Raw genomic sequence first — 16,621 nt, 5'->3', positions numbered from 1 at the left:
GAGAAATCATGTCTTACTAATCTACTAGAGTTTTCTGAGGGGGTCAACAAACTTGTGGACAAGGGGGGTCCAGTGGATATAGTGTACTTAAATTTCCAGAAAGTCTTTGACGAGGTCCTTCACCAAATGCTCTTAAGTAAATAGTCGTCATGTGATAAGATGGAAGGTGCCCTCATGGATTGATAATTAGTTAAAAGATAGGAAACAAAGGGTAGGAATAAATGGCCAGTTTTCAGAATAGAGAGAAGCAACTAGTGATGTCCTCCAAGGATCCACACTTGGACCAATCCTATTCAACCTATTTATAAATGATCTGGAGAAAGGGGTAAATGGTGAGGTGGCAAATTTGCAGATGATGCAAAACGGCTCAAGATAATTAAAACCAAAGCAGACTGTGAAGAGCTTCAAAAAGATCTCACCAAACTAAGTGATTGGGCAACAAAATGGCAAATGAAATTTAATGTTGATAAATATAAAGTAAGGCACATTGGAAAAAATAATCCCAACTATACATACACTGTGTTGGGGACTAATTTAGCTACAACTACTCAAGAGAGATCTTGGAGTCATTGTGGATAGTTCTCTGAAAACTTCCACTCAATGTGTAGCGGCCATCAAAAAAAGCAAACGGAATGTTAGGAATAATTTAAAAAGGGATAGAGAATAAGACAGAGAATATCTTATTGCCTCTATATAAAACATTGTACTCCCACATCTTGAATAATGTTTACATATGTGATCACCTCCTCTTAAAAAACATATATTGGCATTGGAAAAGGTTCAGAAAAAGGCAACAGAAATGATTAGGAGTTTGGAACAGGTCTCATGAAGAGATTAAAAAGACTGGAACTATTCAGTTTAGAAAAGAGGAGACTAAGGTTGAGACTAAGGGGGGGATATGATAGAGGTTAATGATTAGTGTGGAAAAAGTCACTAAGGAAAAAATTATTTACTTGTTCCATAACAGCAGAACTAGAGGTCACCAAATGAAATTAATAGTTTGTATGTTTAAAACCAACAAATGGAAGTTATTCTTCATGCAGCGCACAGCCAACTTGTGGAACTCCTTGCCAGAAGATGTTGTGAAGTCCAGGACTTTAACAGGGCTCAAAAAAGAACTAGAAAAATTCATGGAGGTTAGGCCCATCAATGGCTATTAGGCAGGATAGATAGGGATTGGTCCCTGGCTTTTGTTTGTCAGAGGCTGAAAATGGATGACAAGAGAGATACCACATGATGATTACATGTTCTGTTCATTCACTCTCTTGGATATCGAGCATTGGCCAATGTTGGAAGATCAAATACTGGGCTCGATGGACCTTTGGTCTGACCCAGTATAGCCGTTCTTACGTTCTTAACATTCTTATAATATCCAATGTCACACAGGCCATAGAATTTCATTTAGTTAGCCCTGTATTGAGCCCAATAATTTGTGTTTAGCTAATGCAGTCTTCCAGAAAGACATTCAGTTTTGATTTGAAGGACTAGGTGCCCAAATCCCCTCATCAGCTTAGAAATTAGCCTCAATTTCCTGCAAGCTGTGCACAAGAACCTGAGTTCACGCCTAGCCTTAGAACGTGTGGTGCCTTACAGAAGAATAGTTATAATACCCTAGGTATGCTCAAGAGGGAGAGCTTTCAGCAGGTGAGCTTATTAATGAAAGAGATTTTTCAGGACTTTATTTAAAGGAAAGATGCCAAAACATATTCTTCTCTGTTACATTGGCAACAGAGCTGTAATTAATGGCAATGATGGGCAAACATAGGAAGGCAGATAACTAGAACACTGCTTCCTTGTGGTTAAAAATATGCAGCAACTGGTTTGGATTTAAGAAGAGGAGAGCCATGACAACCCTCTATCACAAATGAGTGTTCACCCTTTGACCACTGATTTAAGAGGCATAAAAAGTCAGCTTGGCTCAATTTTTCACTCTCAGAAACCATAATCCACAGCAGTCAGAACTGTGTCAAGGACAGACAGAAAGTAAAATTCCTTTAAAAATAAAATAGAAAAAACTCCTGCTCCCTGACTTCAGAAAAAATCCAAACGTAAATGTAGGCCAAGGTCCTTTCTTAGGCTCAAAGTTTCTCTGAAGTCAGTAAGAGTTTTGCTTGTACAAACACTGAGTAAGATGAAATTCCCCCTTACCACTTAACCCCCACTCGCGTTAGTCTTTTCCTTAGGTTCAGCTTATTAATAGGGCCTTACACAGACCCTCTGCCATGGGATGACTTTCATCCTTCAGAATTTATCCTATAAATAATAAATTAACAAGGATTGTTGGCGATTCTTATAAAAAATCCTCTCCTTTTTAATAACAGACTTTCTGTACGGTTAACTCCTGCTCTAATACACCTAAGAGCTGACTCAAGGGCCACAGAAATCAATAGTATTGATTTCTATGGGCTTTGGATCAAGGACTTTGTCCTTTGGCCCTCAGACAAGGATATGGCCATGGGAATGTGCCACAACTAACAAGTGCAGTAACTACATGTGCATGCAGATGAATATAAATTATTGACACATTCATTTAAATAGAAAGATTGTCTGGGAATCCATTTAGATCAATACATTACAATGGCTTTTCACCAACAGATAACTGCAATATGATAATCATCAGTTTCATTATCAATCCATCAGTTGTAATGTTGTATTTAAATTTTACAGATGACAGACAATACCTAAGTGATTTAAACCCCACACTGTATGGCAGCTAGTGCTTGAACCTGACTGCATTGTGGTAGCATCAAAACGAGTTGCTCCTATGCATCCGTGATTTCCCCTAGAGCCTCTCAGAACATTTTTGATAAATCATGATAGTTTTAGTGCATTTTATTAATTTCCAGCCTTCATTATCAGAACTAGAGATAAAGAGATGGTTTATCTCTCATTTACACCAGTTCAGACCAGTGTCACTGTTGACTGCAATTATGTTACTTTTAATTGACACTGGTGCACTGATACCGATGCAAATGGAAAAAGATTCAAACTCATTTTCCCATGATTTGACATGGGATAATGGTTTCTGCCAATGCATGTCAATTAATTTAGTTCTGATGGGCACAGATATAGATTCAGATATAGATATATATGTGTCTTTATTTTCTATAAATAATATCTTTATATGTATGTAATTTTATATATATATATAAACACACAAATATAAGTACATATGTGTGCATATTATAGATATATACACAGTTTTGTATTTTCTATATATAAAGAATTAATACACACACACACTGGTATGTATTCTCTTTTATTCTAGATAGTTTTCCTACATCCATCACCATGGTGTCTGTGCTTTTTATATATTTTTATTACCACCATAATTCAGCCATTATCTCTGTTAATGTTGCTGTTATCATTATCCCATGAGATTTAACCCTTCACTTTGTCTTTTGTATCAGCATGGCATTTTTCACTGAGGTATCTAAGTACCACAATGCATCAAGCCTTTGTTTTTCATAAGGAGCAATGACAGTAAAATCTCTTGGACATCTGATCTGATTGTGAACTGTCCTAATGGTATCACACATTATTGTCTTGTTACATGTATCATCACTGTACATAAAGAGACAAAATAATTTCATAGTACATACAATACCATTAAAAAACACCACCCAATCACTACTGCCGATTTTAGAACATTTAATGCTGCACTTAAATTACGTGAATGTTGATTGGCTAGGAGAAAAAGCTGCTCCCTCACAGAAGCCAATGGGGAAGAAAAGGATACATGGAATGACCCATTATCACATTTTCTATAGGGGAATTCAGTTGCTCGGTTCAGATAAATCAAATTGAATTAAAATCAAATGGCTGTTGAAAGGCCACACTTCAGAAAACATATCTCGATTTGAGTAATTAAAATTAGATATCCTTCAATATATGTTTATTGTACAAGAGTCATATCATTCCTCTCAATGTAGGTGCAAAACTCACTTGCTCACATAATCTCTTTTATTGTTAAGGTGCATTCTAAGCTTTTTCCCATTTAATGTTCATGCCATTTTTAGGAAAAAATATATTAAGCCTTATCCCAACCTGCAATACTGAGGGAACATTTTCTGGTTTGCATGTGTCAGTCTGTTGAGTTAAAAAAACCTATCAACAAAGGAAACCCTTTTTTTATTATGTTGCATTGATCAGGTACAAGAATTGCATTTTAATGCCTGCTAGAGACCAATAACTAAACAAGTCAGTGAAAAAGCAGAGACCTGGTTGCTCTATCTGAGGGTGTGTGTGAGGGGGCGGGGGATAGGAGCGTTACCTTTTCCGGAGCTGGGAACTGAAGGTGATTTACTTCCAAGGGCGTGATCAAAGGAACTGTCTGAAAACCATCTTCACCGGATGGTTGTTTGCTGTTCTTGTCACTCAAATTACTCCCCAGCTTCACCATTCTTGGAACTCACTTTCCAGACCTAAAACAAATCAAGACGACTGATGTTACAAGGGAATGGGGATGGGAGGTGGCAAAAGAGATGGAAGATGGAGAAGAGGATTCTGCCTTTCACTGCTCTGTTGAATTCTGCATATCAGTCATTGTTCATTTGGGCTTTTCTACTGGCTTGCTAGAGACAAAGCATATCAGATCAGGGACAACTTCACTTTAAGTTACAATTAAACAAATAAAAACTCCTCAAAAGGCCCAAAGTGAGTCCAAATAAAACCCCTCACCATCTCACTAATACAGCAAATATTGTTGCAAATCAGGACCATGTTGCAAAAAAGCCCTCATACATGGGTTAAATGCATGCCCTGTTGTGATTCCACTGGTGCCTGTGGACTTACACCAGAGCTAAACTTGGCTGTCCAGTATTTTTTTTCCATCACATTTATTGTTTTAGCCTTTTGGTGTCTGGAGCTATGAAAATCCTTGTTAAGACACAGCATACAAAGTGCATAGAAATGAATGCTGCTGAAACGGGCATGCTTCCCCTTCTCCTGTGATATATCAGAGGATGGGGCTGCTATTCAGGCTGGACGCTGCTCTCCTGTACGCAATTGTTTAAAGAAGATACAATTTGAATATAAGAATGGGTTTCCTTCTTTCCATACACCCCCTTCCCTTAGCTTGATCCCAAGTCGGAGCGGGACAGGCACCCTGGCACAATGCCACTCAGGCTCAGCTCTTTGTCTGCGGTTAGTGGTGAAGCTACACGGGCACACCGGGAACGCTGCACACCGCACACAAAACACACCCGCAGCAACCTTACCCCGCTCCCACCATAGCCACGCACAGCCCTGTACTCACTGCAAACCACTCGGAGAGTCGGGCCGAGCTTGCAGGACTGGGCGCAGGAGGCTGGGGCTGAAGGGACAGCGCTGCGGTCTGCAGACGTCTGGTTCCAAGCGCTACTGACAGCGAGGCGGGGAGTGGAGCGCTGAGCGCAGCTCCAGCCTGCAGCGCACACACATCTCCGCGCACACGCACACAAACACTGGGGTAGCCGCTTCCACGTGGAATCTGGCACCACCTGCTGTTTCAGTGCGTGGCCACAAGTGCTGCAGAAAAAAAACCCACCCCCCGGCGCCGTTCGTAGGACAGCCTGGAAAGCGCTAACCCGCCACCGCCACCTGCAGGCTGCTCGGGGGAGGAAAGCGGAGTTTTCACAGATACAGGAAGCAGCAACGATTCCAGCCTTCCCTGATGCTGCGCGGTTCCTAAGCCCGGAAATTGCTGTCTTTACAACTGTGATGTCGCTCAAGGAGTTTTCCTAGATAGGGCTAAATCCTGCAGCGCTCACTCCAGACTTAAATAGGGGAAACGTCTATTGGCTCCGATTAGTAAATTTTGGGCGAAGTTTGCAGGATGTAGCCGCTTAAGGAAACAAGAAGGGGACTGGTTGCCTCATGTGGAGTTACTGCTGGGATGCAAAACCTCTCACCGCTTAGTGTTTGGATCAAATCTAGTAGAGGCTGGTACTGAGTGAAAGTGATAACTACCCACTCCCCTTTTGTTAAATGAGATGATGCAAGATATTATTAAGCTTCTGGAGGACAAGTTTCTATATTGTATAACCACCACCACCACCACCACCACATTTGGCACTAAGGCTAAGGCACAGAGGTTAAGGACAGACTGAACTCAGAATTCTATACACTTCAAATACAACCATCACCAGAGCCCTGCAAATCCACAGATATCTGCAACTCATTTTTGTGGATACAGACGTGGATACACATTTTGTAACTAGAACTCTGCAAATTTGTGGATATCTGCTTTATATCCATGGGTATCCACATCCATGGATGTGAATATCCACAGCTCATTTTTGCAGATACAAATGTGAATACAACATTTTGTATCTGTGCAGGGCTCTAAGCATCACCACAATATTTAGATCATTAGACGTGGCCTTTTTAGGATAGGGCTGAATTCATATATCAGGGCTACTCAACATGCAGCCCATGGGTCAAATGAGGCCTGCAGACTGTTTGTTTGCGGCCCACGGTGCAGTTTGGGTTTGGGCTCAACATGTGGCCCGCGGGTGGGATCCTTTGAACATGGCCTTCACTGGGAACACTCCACAATGGCGAGTCAATATAATAGTCTTTTTTAATATGCGTTTTAGTAGTTAAATTCGTGGACTGTCATTGCTCATTAAAAGTGCTATCATATGGGTGAAAATCGGGTAAATATTGCATTTTATTAATATCAGGAGAACTGATTTAAATGGGACCTATGTGTTTTGTAGTCTTGCCTTAATCTTTGTATATTTTTGCCTATCAGTGTGAAAGAAGCTATTTGCATATGTTTGCATATATATGCAATCATACTTAAGTTGCAGCCCTTCGCATGTGCTGTATCATTATGGCTCCCAGGGCTTCTAAAGTTGAATAGCCCTGTCATAGAGCGTAGAACATGTAGGAATCTAGCCCTGATACTGTGCATGCCCTATCTTATTTGATTATAAAGATAGAGCTGTGTCTCCAGGGTTCTTAAGCTGACATCTTTTACAAGTACAGGCAGTCCCCGACTTACGCGGATCCGACTTATGTTGGATCCGCACTTACGAACGGGGCTCTCTCGCCCCGGAGCTCACAGGCAGCGATCCGCCACCTCGACCTCCGGGGCGAGAAAAGCTGCTCCCAGTGCCCCTGGTCTGCTGGAGCCCGTCTCCAGCAGACCAGGGGCACCGGGAGCAAAGCCGCAGCAGAGCAAAGCCTCAGAAGCGCGGGAACCCGCCGCTGCTGCGGCTTCGCTCCTGGTGCCCCTGGTCTGCTGGAGACGGTCCCCAGCAGACCAGGGGCACCGGGAGTGAAGCCGCAGCCGCGGCGGGTTCCCGCGCTTCTGAGGCTTTGCCAGAGCAAAGCCTCAGAGGCGCGGCACCCCGCTGCCGCTGCGGCTTTGCTCCCCGTGTCCCTGGTCTGCTGGGGGCAGGGGGCGCAGCTAGTGTGCCCCCCCCAGACCAGGCTTTTGTTGTGGACCCTGGGGCAGAGCAGCTGGGGCGCTGCCGGTTAGTTCTGCAGCGCCGCTCTGGGCACTACTGGACCAACCGGGCAGCACCCCAGCTGCTCTGCCCCAGGCGTCCTGATTCAGCCGCTGCTGTTCAGTTTCAGCAGCGGCTGAATCAGGATGCCTGGGGCAGAGCAGATGGGGTTCTGCTGGGTTGGTCCAGTAGCGCCAAGGAGCGGTGCTACTGGAGCAACCCAGCAGCACCCCAGCTGCTCTGCCCCAGGCGTCCCCAAGTCAGCCGCTGCTGAAACTGACCAGTGCTGACTACAGGAAGCCCGAGGCAGAGTTGCTCTGCCCTAGGCTTCCTGGAATCAGCCGCTGATCAGTTTCAGCAGCAGCTGACTTGGGGACGCTTGGGGTTCTTAAGTTGAATCTGTATGTAAGTCAGAACTGGCGGTCAGTTTCAGCAGCGGCTGAATCTGGACGCCAGTTCCGACTTACATACAGATTCAACTTAAGAACAAACCTACAGTCCCTATCTTGTACGTAACCCGGGGACTGCCTGTACTAAATTTACTTCTAAAAGGTGTGAACTGTTTGTGCAATGAAGGCCTTTTGGAGCCCACTTGTGACAATGCTATTAAGTGATACCTTGGCACATGCAATACAAAGTTTTTCATTACATTTCTGTTGAGTTCATTTCAAGTACTAAGTATGGCTGTTGAGTGCAAGAATCCCTGAGGGAGGGATTATTATAGGCAAGGCTGTTAGCACTATCTATTATTAAGGAGCTCAACACTTCCAATTATAAAAGCCTGTTTTCAGTTGATTATAACTTTACCAAACTGTAACTGTTTTGTCTGAAATGTTTGAAGGCAGGGTGTCTGCCTCAAGCAAAATAATTTTCTGTATTTTATTCTAATTTCCGTTTCTGAAATACTCCTCATTCCAGCACCTGAGCTGATATTTGCGAAAGAGAGGTTTGACTTTGAGATCACAGGGTGAATTTGCAAGCATGGAAGTTAGAAAAAACATCCTTGTACCTGTTAACATAGTACTCTTAGCTAAGAAATGTAGCACTTTGAGATCTGCATGTCAAGGATAGTACCTTGAAAATGTAGAGCAACTTCAGACAAGTCAAAGCACGACAGTTCACAGGGGAAAATGAGGCCATTCTGCTGAATTATTGGTTTTGTTTCTAAATCATCCACATAAAATAATTTTGAAAGGGATTCAAGAGGCTAAGTGAATGAAACAAGGTGAGAAGTACAGAACTTCTGGAGATAGACTAGGCCCAATGTATCCCTTCCCTGCTCTGATTCCACTGAAATCAAAGGTTTATGCCAGGTATGAAATTGGCTCTAATATCTGAAATCAGTGATAATTCAGCATGTAAGCAAATAATAATCCCAGAATAGTGGAATATTTCTGCTAAAATGATCTCTGTGACCAGAGATGTTAAAGATGGAAAAAGCTTGCAAAAAGATTGTTTCCTGCTGCACATTTCCCAGTGTTTTATCCAGTGTAGTATAACTGTCCCAAGTGATGGGAGATTCTACAGTTTTCTTTGGGAGCTTATTCCACAGCCTCGTTGGTTTTACAGTTAAGAAGATTTACCTTGTAATTAGTTTAAGGGACACCACCAGTTTAAATGCAATGTAACAAGTAAAGTCAAATAAAATCACATCTTATCAAATAAGGCTTAACTAATGGATGGTCCCCACTATGGAGCATTCCATCCAGCAAGCAAAATTACAGGAACAGTGCAGACTTGTCATCACACACACAGTGACATCAAGGAAACACACAAAGCTGAAATAAAAGCAATTTTAAATGTTCATTTATTATTAACTTTAAAATACAGATGACAACATTCTGGAGGAGAAGCAGCATTTCTCAATACTTTAATGAACAATTGAGCAACAATTCTGTTCTTGTAATTTCTTTCCATTATTTTTACAATACCAAATGTGTGGTAATTTCCACACTTTCATGTTAAAATAATTTCTCTCCTCATAAACACCAATAATATGTACAATATGTTCCTAATCAACCCAGCAACATACACAGTTGAGGAAAACCACTTATCTTATTCAGGCTACGTCTAGACTGCAGGCTTCTTTTGGAAGAGAGCATCCACACAGCAAAAGTGCATCAAAAAAGCAATCTGCTTTTTCGAAAGATAGTGTCCACACTGATTGGATGCTATCTCGAATTTAACCTGTGATTACTATGGACAGAGTGGCTACCAGGGCACCTGTGCTTTTTCCTGGAGGCCTCTTCTTTCGGGAAAAAACCCTTTTCCCTGTCCACATACCTTTTCCCGAAAGGTCTTTTGGAAAAAGACTTCTTCCACGTAGAAATAGGTTAACATTGTTGGAAAAACTCCTGTGTTCTTTTGACTTCTCGTCAAAAGAATGCAATTGCAGTGTGGACATAAGTGTCGTTTTTCCAAAAAGAAGGTCGTTTTTCTGGAAAAACTCTGCAGTGTAGACATACACCTAGAGCAATACCACATAACATCTCATTGACATGCCACATACCCTATGGAAGAAGCAAAAAGGTCCAGTTCTAAGAATTGCTGAAATTAATGGGAGGTGAAAGCACTCAGAATTTCGCAGGCCTGAGGAGGCACTTTGCATCTCACGAACAAGGCATAATAATTCCCTTTTCCTCACAGGTTACCTTATCTTTTGCCAGTGCCAAATGAAAATGTAAACACATGTATTGATTTTTACCGGCTATAATTTAAGCAGTAAACCTGTCATACATGTATTGTCTTCATCAGATCTTTCAGAGGGGTAGCCATTAGTCTGTAACTGAAAAAAACTTTAAAAACAATGAATAGTCCTGCAAATGAAGAAGTGGGTTATGCCCACAAAAGCTCATGATACTGTCTACATTTGTTGTTAGTCCCTGCAGTGCTGCAGGACTATTTGTTGTTTTTTAAGTTTTTTCATCAGATCTAATCACCATGACACTGTCACCAGCTGCTTAGTAAGCATTTATGGAAAAATCTTGCTGGCTTTAATGCTCTTCAGAGATTTTTTTCCCAGGATATAAGCTTCTATTTAAAAATAGTTTTATTTGCTACTATGCTTTGGTGCAAAACCTATTCTGCTCAGCAAACTGAGGCTCTGCTGTCTTGCAACTAGTTAGATTATACAATCACACAACTAGCCAAAATACACAGTTGCTTATGTCATTGCAAATATATATATAAGAACTATAAATAGTGGAATTCTGTTTTCTTTCATACTTAAAAGACCTATTGTACCTATACACAAAAAATGACATACACCGCAAAATCAGTTTTAAGTCACGTCCCAAAGGAGCAGCAAAACTCAATTGCCCGCTAAGGGTCATTCTTCAATTAGAGGTCATGCAACATGTATTGAAAGCCTTGAGGCTATGCTTAGAAGTTAAAACAGGCAGGTTTCCTATAGGTTTCCCTAAATGCATAATTCACTGTATATTAATGTCCAATATAGCTGATTATGATTTTTTTTCCTAATTGAACATTGCAAGGTCTGCTCACAGTCCTAAAGTCTGCTCAAAATCCTATAACAGCTGAATGCTTCTGCATTTTTAATTTTTATTTAAAATCATTATGGCTAAGTATTAATGTCCTAAGTGGATTTCAGGTTATAGGATCCTGTATGGAAGTGCAGAGGAATATTACTGACTCTGGTAACCAGAGCGCACACATACCATTAACTTGATTCATTGCTCTGTAACTATTGTACTGTATCATTTGCCCTAGTGTAAACTGAATGTAAAAGAGTACCTGCTCAGACCAATACCTGAATTATACCACCTTAGGACAAACTGCTAACTTTTACAATGCATCAGGCTTCTCAATACAAAGTATGGATAATTACCCATAATTTAATATATTGTCTTGTACTGCACACACCCCAACCTAGATTTATTAAAAACTCAAATTAACTGACTTGTACTTTGAAAATAAAACTGAAAAATACTATTCCTATGAAAAACAACAAGATTATATAGTATTTTATTCTCTTTTCTCAGGTAATTGTTAAAGGATATCGGGGAATGACATTTGATTTCTAAAGGCTGACATATATGATGTGCAGACCTGAGATTTCACTGTTTATTCCTTGTTCCTTTTAATAAATGCATTTTAAAATAATTTATTTCTTGTGGATAGCAATTCTTTTTTCTTGCTCAAGATGTCACTTGCCTCATTCACATGGGTATGTTATTATTCAACACAATTCACATTCTCTTATCTACAGTTTTCCTTTAGTACTTCAAATTAAGAAACATAAAATACTGTAACTGGAATACTGTAAGTGTTTGAGTTAATAATGTTCATAGTGTGGATTGCAGTTTGCATAGGGTCTACATAGTGGAGCTGATTCTTTTTTCAGATTTGTTTTTCAGAAGTTTAACTCCTTTGACGTAAGCAGAATTACTTGTTGTTCACACCCGTGTATTTGTAATCAGGCCTCTATTGTCAGAAGCCAGACTTCATTACTACTCAGATAGTGGGTGCTATTCAGCATTACTATGCAATCCCTATGTACTAGTGAAACTGACATAAAGGGACTGTAAAACAAAGCATTAAGTGCCCCAGAGAATATGCTCAGTGCAAGGGCATGCTATACCTACCTTCACCCCTGGGTATAGAGGGCATTCTGAAGTGATCTGGGAGTGAAGTGGAGGCAGGGCACAGGCATGCCAGAGAAAAGAAAGAGGGGGATCAGAGATGGGAGTGGCCCTGGCCAACCTGAACCCAAGCTGTTTAGAATCCCTGTAAAGATCCAAACAAGCCACACTAAAACTGCAATAGAATACCGAGTGTTCAACTAGCTCACCCCAACAGCCCCTGAATAGGGCAAGTTCAAATGATCTTCTCTCATCCTTGCACTGACATGTGTGTAAATGACTTTTTCTGGCACATGTGCACTATGGAGGTAACATTACCAAATAACAGCAGCAGATATTTACACCCACTTTAGGCAGGTATACATGAATGTCGGAACTACTGAAGAATCTGGCCCATTGTTATGTAGTGTAATTTTGTCTCCTTTTAAACTAAATTTAGCATAGCTCTGGAGAGGGAAGCCTATATATTTTATCCAAAGAACATGAACAGCATGGGCATTCTTCCTTCACATTGCCAGGGTAAAGTATTTCTCATCTCCTCAAGAAGGACCAATCATAAAGGTTAGAGAGAGGTTTAATCTCCATGGCTATTTAGGCTGTGCCACTAAGGATGCTGTCTGTAGGGGCAGTTTACTCAGAAATAACATCAACTATAGAGCTCACAACCTTGGATTTAATGTATATTTAAGAAGCTTCATACAGCTTTTCATATGATCAGAACTGCAGAAATAGAGTGAACAACTCATAAACAATAAAAATATCTGGCCCTATTAAGCAAATAAAGAGACAAGATATGCTAGTAGTATCTTTTATTGGACCAACTTCTGTTGGTGAGAGAGGCAAGCTTTCAAGGTCTGTGAAAGCTCAAAAGCGTGCCTCTCTCACTAACAGAAGTTGGTTCAATAAAAGGTATTACTGCACCAAGCTTGTTTCTCTAATATCCTGGGATCAACAAAGCTACAACATTGTGTATTAAGTAAATATCAAGGGACTTACAAATTTTTACTCTTCCTGAAAAAATGAGCATGCGCTTATCTGAATATTTTTCTTGCCCCATGCTGAAATGTCAACTATTTTGAGTAACATTAAAATATTATTCTACAACAAATCACTGTTCATAGTGAGAACTTTAATGCCAGAGTACTCAATCAAAAAGGTATAGTCTAGTTATTTACTTGCAGTTTATCATTAGGAAAACTGAATTTAAACCCTCCCAAGTGCTTTGCTGCTTGATGACACAGCCACTAGCATGTTATTAAAGCTCAACACTACTGAAATTCTAGTCATTATATCTGCAAATGCTGAGACGTTTTGAAATGAATAACAGCTCTTTCATAAGAACAAGAAAGGTTTAAGAATGCACATACAGAAAAATTATTTTTGTGATTTCTTTGTTCCATTTACACAAACCACCAGTTAAAAATACTTCAGTCAATCAAAACTCCAACTGTAAGCTTCCATAACACAAGAAAATCATGCCATGTTACAATTGAGGGAACCCAAATAAATACATTTTGAAACTACTATTATGTGCCTGATGATGAATGATCAGGCAGAGAGGATTCATTTGGATTCTTATTTGAAATAACTGCGAAGATTCTTGTGTCAATGGATGAATGAACAGAAGGTTGGTTGTACACTATTTAAATTTAATAAAATAAAAAATATTAAAATCAACAGAATGAAAGTGGTTCATTCATTTTAGAGAGACATCTTGTATGAAATTTTATTGTATTAAACTCACATTTGTTAACAATTCTGACAAGCTGCTGATTGTACAACTTATATATTTATAATATAATTAACACAAAATATTATTCTTTTGAATACAAACCATCATCATTAAAAAGCCTTCAAAATTAACTATGACCAATGCTTAATAAAATTTCAATAAAACAGTATTCTCACTGAAAAGTTTAATAAAGCCATATTAAAATGTAGCTCTCAAGTGAAAATGCTAGACAAACTATATAGACTCTGACTCAATGCTCACTGAAAATCATTGTTAGCTTTCTCATTAGTATCAGATGGTTGTTAGATAAGGTCTAAAACGAAACTAATTCAATGCAACACTCGAAACTGAATCTTCATTAACTTCTTTGCTACATCCATCCAAAGACAGACTCATCCTAAAGAAAAAGAGGTGACATCATAAAGCAATTTCTTTTAACATAAAAATACATGCAACTGTTATATCAGTGATATAGTACATGACAAAAGATAAAGGCTTTATTCACGTTCCTTCCATTTACATTTGAGAATTCTAAAAATGCTACAGTTCAATAAAGAAACTTATCACATTCCTATTCCCATTGAGTATCCTTTGCAAAGCAGATTTAAAGATGGTTTAAGTGGCCTGCTGAGATCTCCAAGGTATTAAAATCCTCTGGTGTTGTGTAACTAGCATAGTTGTCCCTATACTTCACTCTTTCACAGCCCCAGACTAAGGATTCTGTTTGGAGAAACAGCATAGCCAGAGTGCTGCTGTGCTCCTGTAATCACAGGCAACTAGAATGGCCCCTTGAAGGCAGCAAGTTACCTGTGCCCAATCACCAGGAATATTCCTGGCCTGGGCCCTGCTCTACCAAAACATGGGGTCAGGTCTCTCCCCCTGCCTGCATGCTGCCCCCCCATGCAATCCTCCCCTATGTATTCCCCAGTGTACCTGCTGCCTCCAGGCGATTTAAAATGGCCCAAGGGCCCCCACCAATATCACCAACAGTGCAGTTGGGCTAGAACAGCATCTAGACACTTACTCAGTGCAGTTGCTACCATGTGTGTCCCTGCAAACCCTGGTGGGCTTCAGGCAGGATGGGGGATGTGCAGGTGGAGGAAGTTCATGCGGGCAGCAGGTGGGGGCAGGGGACATGCACATGGGCAGCAGACAGGCAGCCGTGCATGGAAACACCGCCCCCAGGAACTCTTGCCGAGAGGGGTGCCCCAGGTAAGCATGGAAGCACTATCCCCTCCCTGACACCTCATCTCACACCTCCCAGAGCCTGCACCCTCTCCCCCACATCCCCTTCCATTCCCAAACTCCCTCCCAGAGCTAACCCCTCATCCTCTCCTGCTCCCAGTCACCCACTCCAGCTCAGATCCAGCACTCAGACTCCATACTAGAGCCTGCACTGCAGATCCCCTCCTGCTTCCAAATTACCTCCCAAAGACTGCACTTCCACCCCCTTCCCCAGGCCAGAGCCTGCACTCAGCAGTGTTCCCTCTAAGCTGTGTGGCAGCACAACAGGGAGCCCTGAGCCTCTGGACTGGGTGGGACTGATTAATCACTTGTGAAGCTGTGCTACTGCACAGCCGGCCCTCGAGGGACATTGCTCAGCACCCAAACTCTCTCCCAGGGCCCAATCTCTCATCCCTCCTGCATCCTCTCCTGCACTCCAATCCACTGCCCCAGGCCAAAGCCTGTGCCCAACGCCCAACCTCTGTCCCACAGCCCACATTCTTCCCCACCCAAACTCCCTCCCGGAGCCGTAGGCAGGCAGGGCAAGGAGTTTGAGTGTGGACGGGGGGCAGGCTCTGGACCACCAAAAATTCAGCAAAACTGTCACCCCTACTTGAAGCTATTACAAACACATGCAAATTAGAACTCTGAGGGTGCTTAAAGTTGCAGCATGGGCAAACTGACCTCGGAGCATTCCCAAGATTGAATTATCAGAGGGGTGCAGTGATATGGATAAACTCATTATGCACCCTCTACAATCAGATCCTGCTCTATGCAGAGCTAGATCAGCCCAACAGTCTAGTTCACTGTGTTTAGAATTATATCTATTTAACTGATGCCACGACCATCTTAACTGAAACAAATATCTTTATATGACACTGCAGGTATGTTATTCGAAATACTGATAGTACATATTTGAGACTATTTAACTTTCATATTTATATATCCAATAACTCCTTGAAGGGGCATCTCACATTATCAGTATACAAGGGCACATATACACAATGATCTTATTTTGAAATAAGCTATTCGGAATAACACCTCCTGAAATAGCTATTTCTAAATAGTGCATCCACACTACAAATGCTCACTGAAATAGCACAGATCTAGACCAAAATAGTGCATCCACAGATTGGAGGCTGAATCACATTCAGAGGCCCCTGGAAGCAGTTTTGGCGGGACATCAGGACAGCAATCACTTCCTGGTAGGGTTGCCAGATGGTTGAAACAAAAATACCGAACACCCCACCCCCACCCCCAAAATAAAAACCACCGGGAAAAAACTCTGTTGAAGGGGGAAAAAAAGGGGGAGGGGGAGACCAAAGTTGTTGACCTTAAAAAAAAAACCTTCCAAGGACTTTTTAAGCCCCCCCTCCCCCAAAAATTAAGAGTGAGTGCAGGGATAGGAACAGGGGCAAAGGTGAGCACTAAGACCCAGGGGAAACCATTGCTTTTCCTAGGTCTTTTGGCTAACAGCCATTTTGTGCCAGCAGTCTTGGGGAACCAGGTAAGCATGGGGGCTGGGGTTGGGAGTCTGAGGGTGTTGGGAACCGGGGAGACCTTGAGGGGGAGAAGGCCGGGTGCTGAGTGTTTGTAGGGTTGCCAGGTGCCTGGCATTTTCATCTCCT

The 16,621-nt window shown here is 41.4% G+C and overlaps 2 protein-coding genes across 4 annotated transcripts in view; both read right to left on the bottom strand.

Annotated features, from left to right (window-relative positions):
* Positions 1-16,621, bottom strand: part of NSG2 (neuronal vesicle trafficking associated 2) — an 80,720-nt gene that overhangs the window by 51,256 nt on the left and 12,843 nt on the right. The window contains exons 1-2 of one of the 2 annotated variants that reach the window (XM_006139176.4): positions 5,258-5,548; positions 4,274-4,424 (exon numbers count right to left, since the gene is read on the bottom strand). In XM_006139176.4, coding sequence (XP_006139238.1) covers positions 4,274-4,402 — 129 coding nt within the window. In that variant the 5' untranslated portion in view covers positions 4,403-4,424; positions 5,258-5,548. Of the gene's footprint in view, positions 1-4,273; positions 4,425-5,257; positions 5,549-16,621 lie in introns of those variants that run through there. The other variant, XM_075900278.1, reaches the window with a different exon arrangement.
* CPEB4 (cytoplasmic polyadenylation element binding protein 4) overlaps positions 9,227-16,621 on the bottom strand; it is a 243,726-nt gene continuing 236,331 nt past the window's right edge. For both annotated transcript variants that reach the window (XM_075900271.1, XM_075900273.1), the window contains one exon: positions 9,227-14,166. In XM_075900271.1, coding sequence (XP_075756386.1) covers positions 14,162-14,166 — 5 coding nt within the window. In that variant the 3' untranslated portion in view covers positions 9,227-14,161. The remainder of the gene's footprint in view (positions 14,167-16,621) is intronic.

The sequence above is a fragment of the Pelodiscus sinensis genome, chromosome 17, assembly GCF_049634645.1.
Source record: "Pelodiscus sinensis isolate JC-2024 chromosome 17, ASM4963464v1, whole genome shotgun sequence".
Taxonomy (NCBI): Eukaryota; Metazoa; Chordata; order Testudines; family Trionychidae; genus Pelodiscus; species Pelodiscus sinensis.
The sequence above is the reverse complement of the archived record's forward strand: the minus strand, read 5'-3'. Positions and strand labels throughout refer to the sequence as shown.